The 16,377-nt window shown below is 51.6% G+C and overlaps 1 protein-coding gene across 3 annotated transcripts in view; it reads left to right on the top strand.

The window, feature by feature from the left end:
* Positions 1-16,377, top strand: part of CACNA2D4 (calcium voltage-gated channel auxiliary subunit alpha2delta 4) — a 111,673-nt gene that overhangs the window by 86,023 nt on the left and 9,273 nt on the right. For all 3 annotated transcript variants that reach the window (XR_009451287.1, XM_059683963.1, XM_059683962.1), the window contains exons 27-29: positions 8,313-8,374; positions 9,482-9,526; positions 9,761-9,823. Coding sequence is in view for 2 of the 3 variants with exons in the window: in XM_059683963.1 (XP_059539946.1) it covers positions 8,313-8,374; positions 9,482-9,526; positions 9,761-9,823 (170 nt within the window). In the remaining variant the exon portion in view is untranslated. The remainder of the gene's footprint in view (positions 1-8,312; positions 8,375-9,481; positions 9,527-9,760; positions 9,824-16,377) is intronic.

The following is a 16,377-nucleotide window of genomic DNA, read 5'->3' as shown; positions in this document are numbered from 1 at the left end:
CAACACGGCAGTGGGGGGTCGGGCTGCTGTTGCAGGAGGAGAGAGCGTCTTTTACCTCCTGAAAAGTCCCCTCTCACCTACTCTGATGTCAGATGCCTTCAAGCTAAACGCCCGCATCTACCCCTAAACAGCTTCCCAATTCACAGCCCCAGAAAGTGTTTCCTTCCCTGAGGCTGGAATGAGCTCCTGAAAAACTCATCCTGAGCATGACCTCTGTGAAGTGTCCCTGCTTAGTCCACAGCCTTGACCTTCTCCTCTGATCGATGGCCTTTCTTGGGGCCACCCTGTTGTTACCACAGAAAACGTATGGCAGCTTTCTGCGATTGGTTTGCCCACTTCCCCATGCTGTGAGCAGTTCTAGAAGAGAGCCTCTGCCTCACCCAGCCCAGAGCTGATGGGGGATGGAAGGGAAGAGCCCAAGCCCGCGTCCCAGAGGACGGGCACAGAGTCAAACTCCGCTGCTCAGTAACTAGCTCAGGGGTTTTCAACCTTTTTCATGGCACACATTAACTACTAAAACAAACTAATTACTAAAATTCTGAGGCACACCAAAAAAATATGGCTTTCGTTGATCTGACCAAAAAATAGGTATAATTTTGATTCATTCATACTGGACAGCTACTGTTGTGTTGGCTGCCATCATTTTTTATTTGACAATCTAAAGGAAAATAGGTCGGTGCCCCTGACTAAACAGCTAGGTATTGCATGTTTTACATATTTTTGTGGCACACCAGTGTGCCTCGTGTGCCTCTTGTGGCACACTGGTTAAAAATGGCTGAACTGGCTAATAACTGGTTAATTAATTGACAGCCCTGAGCCTCAGTTTCCTGCCTATAGAATGGGAGCAGAGTGATTGAGATGTCTGGTTTCCCTTCTGGCAATGGCGCTCTATCATCCAAGATTTCACGGAGCAGCTGCAGACTTCCCAGCCTGTATCAGGAGAGGTGGCCCCTCCTCACCCCAATGTCTGCAGGCTCGGTTATCTCTAGGCAGAGGAGAAGGGAGGACAAAATAGATATGAGAGCTAGTGGGTAAAAGCTGAGTTTCTGACTCCTTGGGTGTCGGGCCCCTGACAGGGATCATTTGGGGGGGGCGGTGCATGAGTGTGTGTGTGCACAGCTGTTTTGTTTTGCTTTCTGTGATGACAAAGCAGACCGAGGTGACAGCCAGGATAAAGAGCAAAGAGGTTCATCTTGATAAGCCTTCTGCCGTCTGTGTCCTTATTGAGGCTCTTTGTTAGGTTGTCTGCCAGCCAAGGGGATCTTAAAGCAATGCTGCTTTGGAACAGAGCAGGAGATTGTGGAGAAGCAGATGAGAGAAAGGAGGGAGAGGGCAGGCTGGGCTAAGGCAAGGAGAAAGTAGTCTGATTTCTCCTCCATCAGGGGATCAAGGTCAGGGTCTAAAACAAGGGCCCACATAGAGAGGCATGAGGTGGGGGTGGTCTCTCTCTCTCTCTTTTTTAATCTTTATTGTTGAAAGTATTACAGATGTCCTTCTTTCTCCCATTGTCCCCCTCCACCAGTTCCTGCCCCACCCCAGGTCTTCACCACCCATAGGTTATGCATATATGCATATAAGATCCTTGTTTATTCTCTTCCCACACCCCCCTCACCCCTTCTTTCTGAGATTCATCCGTCTGTTCCACGTTTCCATGCCTCTGATTCTATTTTATTCATCCATTTATTCTGTTCAATAGATTTCTTATTCATTTATTTTTATTTTTAGATTCAATTGTTGATAGATGTGTATTTATTGCCATTTTATTGTTCATATTTTTTATCTTTTTTTTCTTCTTCTTCCTCTTCTTAAAGAATACCCTTCAACATTTCATGTAATACTGGTTTGATGGTGATGAACTCCTTTAGCTTTTTCTTATCTGTAAAGCTGACTCTCAATTCTAAATGATAACTTTGCTGGGTAGAGTAATCTTGGTTGTAGGTCCTTGCTATTCATCACTGAATGTTTCTTGCCACTCCCTTCTGGCCTGCATCGTTTCTGTTGAGAAATCAGCTGACAGTCATATGGGCATTCCCTTGTAGGTAACTAACTGCTTTTCTCTTGCTGCTTTTAAGATCTTTGTCTTTTGCCCTTGGCATTTTAATTATGATGTGTCTTGGTGTAGGCCTCTTTGGGTTCCTCTTGTTTGGGACTCTCTGTGCTTCCTGGACTTATAAGTCTATTTCTTTCACCAGGTAGGGGAAGTTTTCTGTCATTATTTCTTTAAATAAGTTTTTAATATCTTGTTCTCTCTCTTCTTCTTCTGGCACCCCCCATAATGCAAATGTTGGTGCACTTGAAATTGTTCTAGAGGCTCCTTATATTATCTTCATATTCTTAAATTCTTATTTCTTTTTCCTCTTCTGATTGGGTGTTTTTTGCTTTCTCATATTCCAAATCATTGATTTGATTCTCAGAATCCTCTGCTGTTGAATCCCTGTAAATTATTTTTTTAGTTAGTGTATGCTTAATTTCTGAAACGTCCTTTTTCATGCCTTTGACATTCTCACTAACATCCTTAAAAGTCTCACTAAGTCCCTTGAAGCTCTCTTGAATTCCTTGAAGCTCTGATTAAGTCCCTTGAATCTCTCAGTAAGATCCTTGATTAACCTTATAACCATGTATTTGAACTCTGTATTCAATAGTTTGCTTGCTTCCATTTCTTTCATTGGTGACATGTTTCTTTTTCTCCTAATTTTGGCTGCTTCCCTGTGTTTGTTTCTATGTATTAGGTAGAGCTGTTATGTCTCCTGGAATTGCTAAAATGGTTTGTGTAGTAGGTGTCCTGTAGGGCCCAGTGGCTCAGCCTCCCCATTAACCTGAGCTGGACACTCTAGGTGCGCCCCTGTGTGGTCTGTGTGCATAGTCTTATTGTAGTTGAGTCTTTTTTTTAAAAAATTTTGTTGTATTGCTTAAAGTATTACAAAGAGTATTATATATGTCTCCTTTTGTAGTTCAGTCTTGATTGCTATTGGCATCACTGGGAGGAATTGATCTCCAGGCCAGTTGGCTGTGAGGACCAGCTGCAACTACAGTGGAAGAGCAGCTGTACAGGACACCCCTATGGAGCAGGATTTGCTTCAGTGGGGCTTTGGTGCTCACTGAGTCTGTCGAGTGTGTTGCTTGTGGATGTGTAGAGTTGTAATATGTTATGGTCTGAAGCTATCCACCAGGTACACTGGCTCTGAGGCCTCTTGGGAGTGCAAAGTCAGCCACTGCCTGGGGCCACCTGGTAGGAGCTACAGAGAGATCTAAAGATGGCTGCCACTTGTATTGGGCTAAGAAGTGCCCAGGTGAGGCCCAGCTGTGCAGCAAGGCAGGCTGGTGGTAGTGCCAGGCATGAGCATATTATTGATAAGTTTGGGGCATGCTGATACCAGATGCTGCTTGTTTGAGAGATTTTAGGAAAGTCTGAAGCATGAATCAGGACAGGCCATTCATATGGCAAAGCCATTGCAAACAGCTTGTGTGGGGGTGCAAATTGGATGGGGCAGGTTCTCGGGGAATCACCAGGGCGAAACGAACGATGTGGGCCATGCTGGTGAAAACTCAGACATGGCTGCCAGTTAGCTCTATGATGGAGGAGGTCCCAGCACAGGAAGAATAACCCCTGTGAGCACCCCTGTCTGGGAGAAAGCCATCCCTGAGTTCCTGCCACATGCCAGACAGTCCAGTTCCTCCATATATCCCTGGATTCCTTCAAAGCCACCAGGCACTGGAGCTCAGAGGACGTGGGCCTTTTAAGAGGAACACCTGGGTCTCCAGCAGCCTCCATGTCACTCAGCCACAATGCCTGCTGGTTTTTACAGCCCGAAGTTATGAGGAATTCTCTTCCCAGCTCTGGAACCCTGGGCTGGAGGTCTGGCGTGGGGCTGGGACTCCCTGCTTCTCATGGCAGGCCTTGGAGATATCCCTCCCGATTAAAGAAACACCACACATGGGTGTCGGAACAGCCCGTTCTACAAATTCCATAGGTCTCAATGTGCTTTATTCTTTACTTCTCTAGTTGTAGGACTTCCATTCAGCCAGATTTCAGGTGGTTCTGAATGATAGTTGTTCTGTATTTTAGCTGTAATTTTGATGTGGTTGTGGAAGGCAGCGTGTACCAGCATTTAACTACGCCACCATCTTGGTTCTCTTGGGGGTGGTCTCTTAATAATCCATGAGGGTTGGGGGGGAAGCCACCCTAAAAGGCTAAGTGCCACTCATTCCCTGTGCCCTTTTGCTTGGATTTCTCTCTTCACCATGAGTTAGTTCTGAGCCTGCCTGTGAACAGTGTCATCAGGTATTACCTCCTGCACACAGTAGGCTTATTAGGAAGTGCTGGGAGGAGGGCAGCCAGCCTAGTGCTCCCCCAGGTGAAGGTCCACTGAGGCTCTGACAATAGCCAACCACCCAAGGTAGCAATCAAATGGACCATAACAAGAACCCAAGCTGCCCTGGTGAGTCTCCCAAGGGAGAAGGCTGGGCTTTCTCAGTGTCTGGGGTGGAAAAGCAGGATTCCTTCTGGAGTTGAACAGAAGATTTGAAATGATTAAAGCCAAGGGCACAGCTGTTGGGCATGGCAGGACACAGTCGATTTGTTGTTAAGGATGTGCCCATGCTCATCCTTCACAACAGCTCAGTCTCTAGGACCTCAAGCCCAGCATCTGTGAGAGGGCAGGGCTCAGCATGGCAAAAGGTTGTTCAGCAAGATCTTGAACCCCAGAGGCAAGGGACAAAGAGATCTCGTAGAATTTGCTTCCCATTCAAGTGGCTGACACATAGAATTCACAAGTACTTCTTTATTTCACCCCATTGTGTGCTAGGTACTATTTATTTTAGGTGCTAGGGATCAGATCTCAACCCCCTTGCCTGCTACTAAACATTCTAATGGTGTGAGACTGACAATAAATGAGAATATAAATAAACCATCTTGCTTAGACAATAAAGAGTAGCCCTGGCTGGGTGGCTCAGTTGATTGGAGAGTCGTGCCATACACCAAAAGATTGCATATTCCACTCCTGGTCGAGGCACATACCTAGGTTTTGGATTTGATTCCCCAGTTGGGCATGTAAGGGAGGCAACTGATCGATGTTTCTCTTTCACATCAATGTTTTCTTTCTCTCTCCCTCTCTCTCCTCCTCCTCTCTCAAATCAGTAAACATATCCTTGGGTGACAATTTAAAAAAAGAAATAAAGAAAAAGAAAAAGAGTGATGAGGTAGAGAATGAATGGCAAAGGGGAGGAATGCTCTATCCTGGGAGGTCAGGGAAGGCCTCTCTAAGACATGATGTTTGGGCTGAGATCCGATGAAAGAAGGAACTAGCCATGTAAAGGGGAAGAGCATTCCAAGGAGACAGAACAGCTGATACAATGCCCCGAGTGGGACAAGCTTAGCATGTTTCAGGGAGAAGTGATTCCCATTGAAATCAGAGACATCAGCAGGGCCAGCTTCTTAAGAGTCTTGTAGGCAATATCAGAGGAGTTTAGATATCGTTTAAAGAGCAGTGGGAAGGCATTGGAAGGTTTTAAGCAAGGGAGTGACATGATTTGATCTTCAGAAAGAGCACTCTCGTGACTTTGTGAAGAACAGGCTCATGAAGGAAGGGAAACCACTTAGGGGTTAATTACATTAATCCAAGTGAGAGAGATGATGGTTAGGCCCAGACTGGTAGCAGGGGAGGGGGAGAGAAATGGACAGACAGACTAAGGAAGTTTTGGAATGAGATCTACAGAACTCAGATGGGATGGGGAAACAGGGTAACAATCAGGTGGAGAATGTGCCCTCCAAATGGGGAAATCTCAAGGAGGGTCAAGTTTTAGGAGGAAACCCCAGACATGCAAAGTTTCAAGTGACTCCAGGGGAGATGTCAGGAGGCTGTTGGAATGTCCTAGATTCTGCAAAGGATACCCAGATGTGCAGGACCCAGAGCCTACTTTGGAGGAGCTTATTGTCCAGCTGTGAGATGAAACCTAGTGGGGGAGAATCTGCCCTGTGCCCCACTCCTGCCTTTTCTACCCAAGAGCCTCAAAGACCTGTTTCATTAGGGAAAAATTAACCCCACCCTCTGACACTCCCTCTGTTAGAATCATGGAATTTCTTCCAGCTCAGAAATGTCATGATTCTATGAGACCTGGCACTGACCAATGGGTAGAGAGGCAGTCTCGTTCTAGGAATAGTCTGAGAGTTCTTTGACCACAAGGGCCAAGGGCCAGGGTAAATAAGCTTTCCTAAATTCCCAAGATCCTGTTATTCTAAGTATTAGGCACTCCCCTCTGAGAATTTTTAGAGGAGGTTCCTCTTGTTTCACTCAGCCTTTTTCTTCAGGTGAAAGAAAATCTATCTAAATGAGTATCAAGAGTGGTCTTAAAAGGAAGAATAAGGGGGGGGAGTGATTGAGGTCCACCTGCAGCCTCAAAGGAGAGAAAGATGTGAGAGGGAGGAGGGGCATGGCAACCAGGGCTGCTGATCACACCTGCTGTGTCTGTCCCTCTCATGAACCAGGAAGTGGGTCTACCGTCCCCTTCATTTCTATGTCTTCCAACCACCTGGGCCTTGAAGCAACAAAGCAGCCCCCATAGAATTCAAATGTTCCCACATCATAGGACCTGTTCAAGCAGGCTGGCCAGAGCTCCAGCCTCAGAATTGCCATGGGAGTTGCAGGGAGGGGAGGGGCTCACAGGGCTTGGTGCCTTCATCTGTAAACGCAGAGCCCTGGAATCACACTGTCCAATATGATGGCCACCAGCTATGTAGCTATTTCCATTTAAATTAATTAAAATTAAATAAAAAATTTAAGACTCAGGTCCTCAATCACGGTAGCCACATTTCAAGGGCTCAAAAGCCACATGTGACAAGTGGCTACTGTGTGGAACAATTCAGATCTAGAACAGCTTCATCATCTCCAAAAGTGCAGCCAGACAGTGATGGTTTACAACAGTGGTTCCCAGGATATGGTCCCTGGGCAGCAGCGACAGCCCTGGGAGCACTTTAGAAATGCAAATGCTCAGGCCCCACCCGAATGAGAGACTCTGGGGATGGGTTTTAACAAACCTTCCAGGTGATTCTGATGCTGAAGCCAGAAAATCAAGGCTCCAGTGCAACCCAGGGCTGGGATCTGGCCCCCTGCTCTCTCCCTTTCCCCCCATCACATTTCTCCAGGATTATTTCATATTGAAAAAACAAAAGGATACGATTCTGTATCTGTGCTATATTGGAAGTCCAGTCCACTTCAGAAGAGCCCCCTGAGTCTCCGGGGGTCAGAATGGTTGTAATGGAAAATCGCTCCAATGAATGTCACTGGGGTGACTGCAGAATGTCTCATGAAAACAGCCTATGGCTAGGAACCCAGGTGTGTTCCCATTTTGCAGATGAGGGAACCGAAGCCTCTCACTCTTCCTGACCACCAGGACTGAGTCAGGCCTAGGGAATATCCAGGTTAAGAGCCTCAGAGACAGACGTGTCCTGGTTCTGTACCTAGGGGCCAGGTGATTGGGTGAGCGTGTACTCTCTGCAAGCCTGTTTCCTCCACTGTGAAGCCTGAATAATAATAGAACTGGTCTGCCGTGCGGATGAAACAAGCTCACGGACATAAGCGTCCCTGGCACTCAACACGTTTTCGATATTATTATACCAGGCAGTAGGAAGTCGGCCTAGTTTTCAAATTCTTTTTCAATATAAGCTGCTTTTCTTTTATTCTGTGGCCCCGAATTTCTCTTAGGATGTGAGCACCAGCTTGTGTTCCCTACACTTATTTGGGAACCAAAGAGGTATGGTGGCCCTTGTAAGTGGCACCATCAAAAGAGTAGTTTTTGCAGATTGGACGGTCTCTAGCTTTCTGGGTACAAGAGAGGTTGTTAGGTCAGGCTGGGAACTAGGAGGCCCCGTGAGCTACCCAACCCACAGTGGCCCAGAGTTCCACCACTTTGGGTCACATGACCTGAGCCAATGGCTCAGTCTCTCAGCCTCTACCTTTCCATCTGTGGGAAAGGGGGAATGGTCTGCCCAGTGCACCTGCCCTGAGTCCCCGAGATCCGAGGATGAATGCCATCCTCACCGTTCTCTAGAACCCAGGCCTCATCTTTCTCTTAGACCGTTTTCTGGCATCGTCCTCTGCGGAGAGACAGAAGCCACCAGTCTCTTCCTTTCTCCCTCCCCCACACCCAGGAACCTCAGTCCGCATGCTGCCGTCTGACTCAGCTCTCTCCACCCCTTCTCTGCCCTGGTGCTCCCTCTCCCCTCAGTTCCTACGGATGCACCCCCTCTCTCTAACTGTAATCTATTTTTCCTCTCACTGCCTCTTCCCTCCTACCACCCCCTCCTCCCAAAACAGCGGTGGGCATCCAAATGAGGCTGGACTTCCTGCAGCGCACGTTCTGGGCAGCCACGCAGCAGGTGGGTGTGATGGAGGTCAGTTCAGGGTCAGAAGGCTCCCCAACATTTCCACGCTGATGAGGGGCTGGCACTGTCAGACCCACTCCCCCGGCTGCCCCACTGCCTCTCAGCCCGCCTGCTAGGCCTCTGTCAGCCCTCCTGGATCTCTCCTCTGCCTTCCTCAGCTCCTGGAGGTCTGCCTGCGGCCTCAGTCTCTGGTCCCAGCCTTCCCCACCCAGTGCTCTCTCTCAGCTTAGGCCTGGGGCAAAGGGCAGGACACCACATCCCCTGAACTGTCGGTCACTAGTCTCTGCTGCTCAGATCCCCCACACAGCAAAGTAAGGAAACTGCCCTCCTCAGTGCCCCCCGCCCCCCACCAAGAACCAAGCCCAGTCTGTGGCCCACCCGCTCTGAGCTGGGCCTTTCCACAGCCCCTCCCACCCAACCCTTCCTCTCCTGCCTCTGCTCCCAGAGCCCTCAGACCTGGCTCCCCCTGGGCTGCACAGGGCTCCTCACTATCCTCCACAAGCTCCTCCAGCCCCGAATCTGCCCCTGGCTCTGAGCCTCCTCTGCTCCATGGCCCCCCTTCACTTGTTGCTGCGTCCCCACTTTGAGCAAGTGTAGGGACCAGAGAAAGAAGGTGGAAGGAATGGGAGGGGTTAGGAGCACCAGCCCAGTAGCCTGGGATCAGCCACCACATCGAGCAGGATGACAAAGAGCAGTAGGCGGCCACCCATGAGGCCTCCAGCAATAGGGCTCCCTTCTCCTCAGCCACAGCTGCAGGCCATGGCTCCCTCCGGGAAGGTGACCCAGCCGCAAGGATCCTGCTTCAGTGCCCTGCCCACTACCGTGCACGGCCACACACACACACACACACACACACCCCAAATACATGCACACATACACACACCACACATATACCACACATGGACACACACACCAAACATAGATACCATAGACACACATGTGCATGTACCACTAGTATACCGTAAACACACATCCGCCAGTCCCCACACATCAACACACAACACAGATGTACAACGCACATAGCACTCCCACACTCACGCGCCAAATACCCACCACACACACACAAGGGCATACCCGACTGACAATTTCTCTTCCTTCCAGTGCAGTGCGGGGGATGGGCCGTGCCCAAAGAGCTGCCAGGACAGTGTAAGTTCTTCCAGTGTGAAGAGGGGGGAGTGGGAGCCCTGGGCCCCGCACCCCAGTCCTCTGGATGAGCCAGCTCCCTCCCTCCCCAGTGCCCTTCTTTCCTGCAGTGCTGGGCTCCACGAGGGGACCTTCTCACTAGTCATGGCAGCCTGCCTTCCCAAATGCCAGGCCAGGCAGAGGACCCAGGGGGCCGGGGCAGGGCCAGAGCTCACCTCCCTCTGGGTTTCTCCTCAGGACCTGGACTGCTTCATCGTGGACAGCAACGGCTTCATTCTGATCTCAGAGCGACCCCAGGAGGTAAGATGCTGGGAAGTGGGGTAGGAGTAAGCCAAGTCCTCCAGTAGCCATGTCTTCGGAGAAAGGGCTGATGGCCCCAGGAAGCAATCTTGCTTTAGAGCCCATTAGAGTGAAAGGCCTGCAAAACTGGGATCGCCTCTTGAACCCAAAGTTAACATAGCAAGATTACAAAACTCAAGCTCCTTTCAACTCAGATGGTCATAGAAAATATTCTTGATTTTGTAACGATTCAGGCCTTCTCCCAGAGTTGGTTGGAAATTGTCCACATAATGAGGAGAGGCTCAGCCCAGCTACCCCTCGGGCCCGTGGCTGTCATTGAGAGCATGGCCTCGGAGGGGCCTCCTCCCAGAGTCCTCCGCTCTCTCCCAATGCTCATTACTCACCCCTTTGTCGCATTCCCCTCCCCGCTTGTCCACTCAGGCTGCTATAACAATTACAGGCTAGGGCTTATAAACAGGGAACTTGTTGCTCACAGTCCTGGAGGCAGAAATCCAAGGTCGGGAGCCAGGATGATTGAATGAGGGCCCTCGTCTGGGTCGTGAACTTCTCATCGCATCCTCATGTGGAAGAAGGGACAAGGGAGCTCTCCGGCTCTCCTTCGCAGGGCGCTGAAACCATTTCTGAGGGCTCTGCCCTCATGGCCGAATCGCCTCCCAAAGGTTCCACCTTTGACCATCACCTTGGAGGTTAGGTTTCAACATGTGAATTTGGGGGAGACATTCACACCATAGACCCTCCCCTTCTACCTTCCTGGGGCCCAGAGGGCCAGACCTCCCCCATGTTGTGCTGTCTTCCTGCCTGGACCTCCCTCGTGGACAGTTCTATTCCAGCCCCGCGCCTCGGTTTGCTAGCAGGGAAACAGGAATGGCGGTGACCCTTCTCGCGTCGCAGCCCGGCTCACAGGTACAACCTCCCCCGGCCTGTGATGGCTCCTCGGACCCTGCTTGTGCTCACAAAGGCGAAAGGAGAAGGTGCAATCACAATTTCGTTTTGCCAAGCCCAAAACTGGGCCCCGATATTAATTATGTAACCAGGAATCAAACTAAAAGGAAGCCTATTCAAACCTGAGCCCAACCTGAATAGCTTCACATGAAATATTTCCTTGAAACAAGCCAGAAGCATTGAAAAATCCTCCAAGCTGAACCTCAATGGAAGGGAAATAGTATTGGGTCCAGAGTGAGCTTCGCCCCTGACTAGCTATGTGATTGGGTGAAGCGGCTTCCATTAGCCGTGCCTCAGTTTCCCCCTCTCTAAGATGAGGGGGCCGCACCACACGATGTCTAAGGCCCCAGATCCTCAGTGCCTGGGCTATCAGCAGAGCTGGGCAAGCAGGCGGGGCTGCCGAGGCCATGGCCATGGCTATGTCTGTGCTCTGGCCTCAGAGTCCAAAGAAGTCGTGAGAACATGGCAGGAACCAGGGCATAGGAAGGAGATGTGGGAAAGAGGGCAGCTGAGGAAGGGGCACCCGTGGGTGACGGAATCCAACTCCTTGAGGAGAGATTTTGAATGGCCCGCTCCTGCGGAGCCTGTCTCGGCAGCAGGAGTGAAGAAGCAGATGGTTATGTCCGTTTTCCTCTTTCAGGAGTTGAGGGCCGGCTGACATCATGGCGTCTCTTGCCAGGCGCGAACTGCCAACCATCCCTTTCGCTGTCTTTCCGCCTGTCCCTTTCATGCCCCCTATTGGCCTTGCCACTCTTCCCTGGACAGAGCCCAGTTTATTCAGTATTTCTCAATTGCTCTGAGGGGAATGGGTGATGACAGAAATGAAACCAGTGGTTGGAAAGAGGCTTTGGGCCTAGCTTAGTGCTCTCAATCATTCATGCCCTGACCCCTGCGCCCTGGGGGACTGAGACGGCACCTCTGCAGGTCCCCGTGGTGTTGGCTTTCAAGCTCCAGAGTTTCAGAGAGAGTGCAGAAGGCTGGACACTTGGGGAGGGGCAGCCACGCCTGAGAGGCCGGGCTCTGGAGCAGTTGAAAGCAATGGCTCCTGTGGGGCCAGAGAGTGCGGGTTAGGCGTTTTAGACCAGAGCGCCACACTGCCCAGCGCCGCCTGCAGACAGCATGCAAGGGATGAGCATGGCTTTGTTCCAACAAAGCTTAATTACAGATACCGAAATTTGAATTTCACATAATCTTCATGTGTCATGAAGAATTATTAATCTTTTGATTTTTTTTCCCCAACCATTTGAAAATAGAAACACATTCTTAGCTCAAGAGCCAGATTTGGCCTGCGGGCCAGCATTTGCTGACCCGGCCTGAGAGGCAGCAGGACAGACTTGCAGGGAGTGGGGCGGTGGCAGGCACTCCCAAGGGGCCCTTGGTGTAGCTCACGGTGGTCCTGTTGTACACTCGCTCACATGTCTTCTCAAACCATGACATCAGTGGGCACAACTGTGGATAATATGTGGTAGCAAACAGCTATTTAGACGCTTCTATTTTACTATAAAGGATGTGCTTTCTTAGCTTATTTACCCCTGTCTTCTCAACTATTGTATTATTTTATAACATTATCCTTTGTATAATGAAGCAGAGCACAAGTGAGATCTTCATTAATAGGGTGTGACCTCTCAGGACTCTTCCAGAGCCCCAGCTCCCACTGTGCCTGGTCACCCTGGCTTCCCACAGCCCATGCTCCCCTCCTCCTCTCCCAACACTGGGAGGCCCCAGGAAAGGAGAGGTGGGGGACGGGGCGGGGGGGGAAGGATGGCTCTGGTGATGTTATTAGTTTCATTTTATACCAGAGGAAAACAGGCTCTGCAAGGTTTGGGAGGAAAGTCAAGCTGGAGAGCCTGGGTCCTGGAGGAAATGGAGGATTTGCTGGGCGAGGCGAGTGAGCCCAGGGAGAGCGGCCTTCTCCGGAGAGTGTGGCGGGCTGCAGGCCCGGGGCCGCTGAGCAGTGCTGCTGCCCGGTCCTACCCTCCCTCACGCTGTCCATGCTCAGGGCAGAGTTTATTCACTGAGTCAAACTGGTGTGAGTCTCACAGAATTAGGACCAATGCTCTAGGACCCTGAACTCCAGGCCAGGAATCCAGGCTCCTGGGTAAGTCCGAGGCTAGTGCCCAGGCTCTGGAAGCAGCAGCATCACCACAGGGCTCCGCTTTCCTCACTCTGGACCCCCTGCCCCGCGGCCTGCGCAGTGTCGGTGATAAGAGGGCACGAGGGAAATAGCACCCAAGCCGGAGACACCAATGATATAAGCAGCACCTGGCAGGTATCCAGGCTCAGCCATCTATCCACCCATTTTTGGTTTTGTGGGTTTTTTATTAAACTCATTCATTCAGTAACTCTGTAGCAGTTACCTATTGCTGCATAACAAATTATCCCAAAATGTAATGTCTTAAAACCACAAGACTTACCATCTCCCAGTTTCTGGGGTAAGCATCTGGGTATGGCTAGGTGGGGTGAGTCTGGCCCAGGGTCTCTCATGGGGCTGAATTAAGGGGTCAGCCAGGGCTGCTCCATTCAAGTCATTTCAAGCCTCAACTAGAGGCGGCTCAGCTTCCAAACTCGCTCACATGGTTGCTGGCCAGATTGGTTGCCAGGTGGGCTTCTCCAGGGGGCAGCTCTCAACACAGCAGCCGGCCTCTTCAGAGCAAGAGAGCCAAGACGAGCAGAGAGAAGAGAGCAAGACAGAGGTCAAAATCTTGGGAACCTAACTTCAGAAGGGACATCTGGTCACTTTGACCTTATTCCATTCACTAGGAGCAAGTTACTAGGTCCAGCTCCAGCCTATACTGGACCTAGTATAGGGGATGGGCTTACACAGGGCATGACTCGAAGAGGCTAGAGCCATTGTGACCATTTCAGGATCATTCCACCACACACTCCTACCCACCCACCCAAACCTGCCCCTCCCTAAGCACACCCAGGGGCCACCAAGGGCCACAAGCCTGGGCCCTCCCAACTCAACCCTCCCCCCTACCCCCTTTATCCTTAGGCCTCACAGTGTGGTGGGAGGACCAGCAGCATCAGCAGCATCTGGGAGTTTGGTAGAAACACATGTTCCCAGGCCCCACTGCAGGCCTAGGGAATCAGCAGCTCTGGGGATGGCCCACCCAGTGACTCCGGTGTGTGGTGGAGCCTGAGGCCCGCTACCTCGGCCTTCACACCAGTTGCTGTGGATCTGGGTGTACTTCTGGGCTGGGCTCTGTGCCGAAAGGTCCAGGCCACTTCCTGGCCCTGCCAGGGTCCAGCAGGGGTCTGGGAGAGAAGCCTGTCACTGTACCAGGTGCAGGATTCTTCCCAAAGTCCTCCCCAGCCCTTCCTCACAGGCCTCCTGCCCAGCAAACATCCGTGTAGAAGCCCCAGGGCCCCCCTGCGCCTGCCAGAGGGAGGGGTGCTCGGCTCTCTCCTGGTCCTGGCCTTGTTCCAGCTTGAGGGTTAGATAGTTGGCCCCATTGCGCCTCTCTTCCAGCTTAGGACTCCGTCTTATAATAAAGAGCCACAAAGGACGGATCCTAGCAGAGCTACAATCAGACACCCCATTGTGGTGTCTCCTTAAGGTTTAAGTCTCCCAGAAGCCATAGCACCTCCTCCCTCCCTGGCTGCAGCCCACAGAGCCAGTGCCTGCAAGCCCCTCAGACCAGGGCAACCCCTCTGTCCGCACAGGGCCTCTGACAGGCCTGTGCTGGGCCTCGCTGTTTTCCTTGCTCCCTTCCTCCTTCCCTACCTCCCCAAGCCCTCCTTCCTCCCTGCCCACGTGGCAGGGCAGGCTTCAAGTCCTGTTCCACGGGTGCAGGGTGAAGTGGGCGCAGGAGAAACCTCGACTTCCCTGCTCTGCATGTGCTCCTGCACTTGCCTCTCCAGCCCCCCACTCCTCACCGCCTGCCTCAGCATGTCTCTGGCTTCCCCGGGCTCAACCTTCTGGGGGCCAGGGCACCCTCATTTGGGCAACTTGAGCTGGTCACCTGACCTGAGACAGCTGATGGCAGCAGAGCCCCCCAGGAGTGAAGAGCCCTGATCCCCACACTCTTCCAGGCCCACTGTGGGCCCAAAGCACCTGCCAAGGGACGGGGCAGCTCAGGGACTCGGGGGCCATACAGCAGGAATGAAAGGATTGGTCCCCACGAGGAGCCGTGCGCAGTGGCTTCACTCTGGTAATTCATGTTCTCCTCACATCCCTCAGAGGATGGACTTCCCACTTTTAGAGAAGAAACTGAGGCTGTCCTAGGTGAGGAGGCCGTATGACATTGCTCCATTCCAATACCCGAGTGAATCTTTGCTTTAATTCACCCTCTGGTCCCCCTTCTCTCTGGGGACAGCAGGCTCACACGTGCATGCACATCAGCCCATGCCGAGGGGATGTTGCTGGCCAGGGGGCTGCTCATCAGTTCTGGGTCCTTGGCTGCCACCTGCCCCATCTGCTTCCTGCTCCGGCTCCTGGGTGTGCCCCACAGGACCTCACCTCACTCCCACCTCAGTACAGACTGGAAACTCGGGGAGCCCCAGGCCCTTGGCTCAGCAGCCCAGGGGACGGTTGCTTGTGTGGGGGTGTCCTCAGTGAACGTGGAGCCTGCCCTGTGTCAGCACACCTAGCTGGCAGGTAGAGCCAGCTCCCAGAGCCCCTTCAGAGTGCCGTGGCTGTAAAGCAGCCATGGTCCCCCTGCCGTGCTGTGCTGGGTGCCCCCCCTCCCGCCCCCACCTTCAGTCTGAGGGCCCTACATTGACAGGGCACCCAAAATTGAATGGTTGGACCTTGGCTTTGCTGATTCAGAAAATTCTATCAACTTACCTATTTGAGTCACTGATTCACTCTAAGTTCAAATGAAACTGTATCGGCCAGGAATTGCATTCTACTGTGAGGAATGGAGTCCCCACTACAGTGACTTAAGCAACGTAAAGGCTTATTCTCTCATATAAGGAATGGCTGAAGGCAGCCCCGGCCTGGTGTGGGTCACCAGCTGCCCCGTCCTCAGGACCACCTGGATACAGGAGCTCCTGCCTGCGTGTCCACCTTCCAGACAAGGGGGAGTGCAGCAGCCCTGGACGTGGTGCCCTTCCTGCAGAGGCATCTCCCTTTTAACAGATTCCTGGAAGGCCCACCAGGACTTTGCTCACATTTCATTGGCCAGCCCCAGCCGCAGGGGAGTCTGGGAAATGTAGTCTTTTAGTTGAGGCTCTTAATCCCTACCAAAGAAGGGGAGGATGGATAGTCTCTGCCAGAGTGGCATATCCTCCAAGTCAAGTTGCTTATTTACAGAGGAGGATACATTGCTTCCCGTGTCTAGCAGCTTGTCTTACTCTCATGGACCTCCCTTCTCAGAATCAAGTGTCTAAACAACAGGGTTTGGGGTAAATAAGCCTAGAATTACGGAGGAGAAGAGGAGCCTCAATTCCACCTCACTGCATGCACTTTCCCGGGGAGCAGAATACTCACACCACTCCTTCCTTCCCTGTCTGTTCCCTCGCACCTTCCTTCCACAGATATGCACTGAGTAATACCATGAGCAGGACACTGTGTTCTGTGGGGGCAGAGGAGGATGGCGCTGGGTGGTGATGCAGGAGCACACACGCAGTAACTGGAACAGCAGAGAGAATGCCCCACCTGAGCAGGA

Source organism: Myotis daubentonii, chromosome 2 (genome assembly GCF_963259705.1).
Source record: "Myotis daubentonii chromosome 2, mMyoDau2.1, whole genome shotgun sequence".
Lineage (NCBI taxonomy): Eukaryota > Metazoa > Chordata > Mammalia > Chiroptera > Vespertilionidae > Myotis > Myotis daubentonii.
The sequence above is the reverse complement of the archived record's forward strand: the minus strand, read 5'-3'. Positions and strand labels throughout refer to the sequence as shown.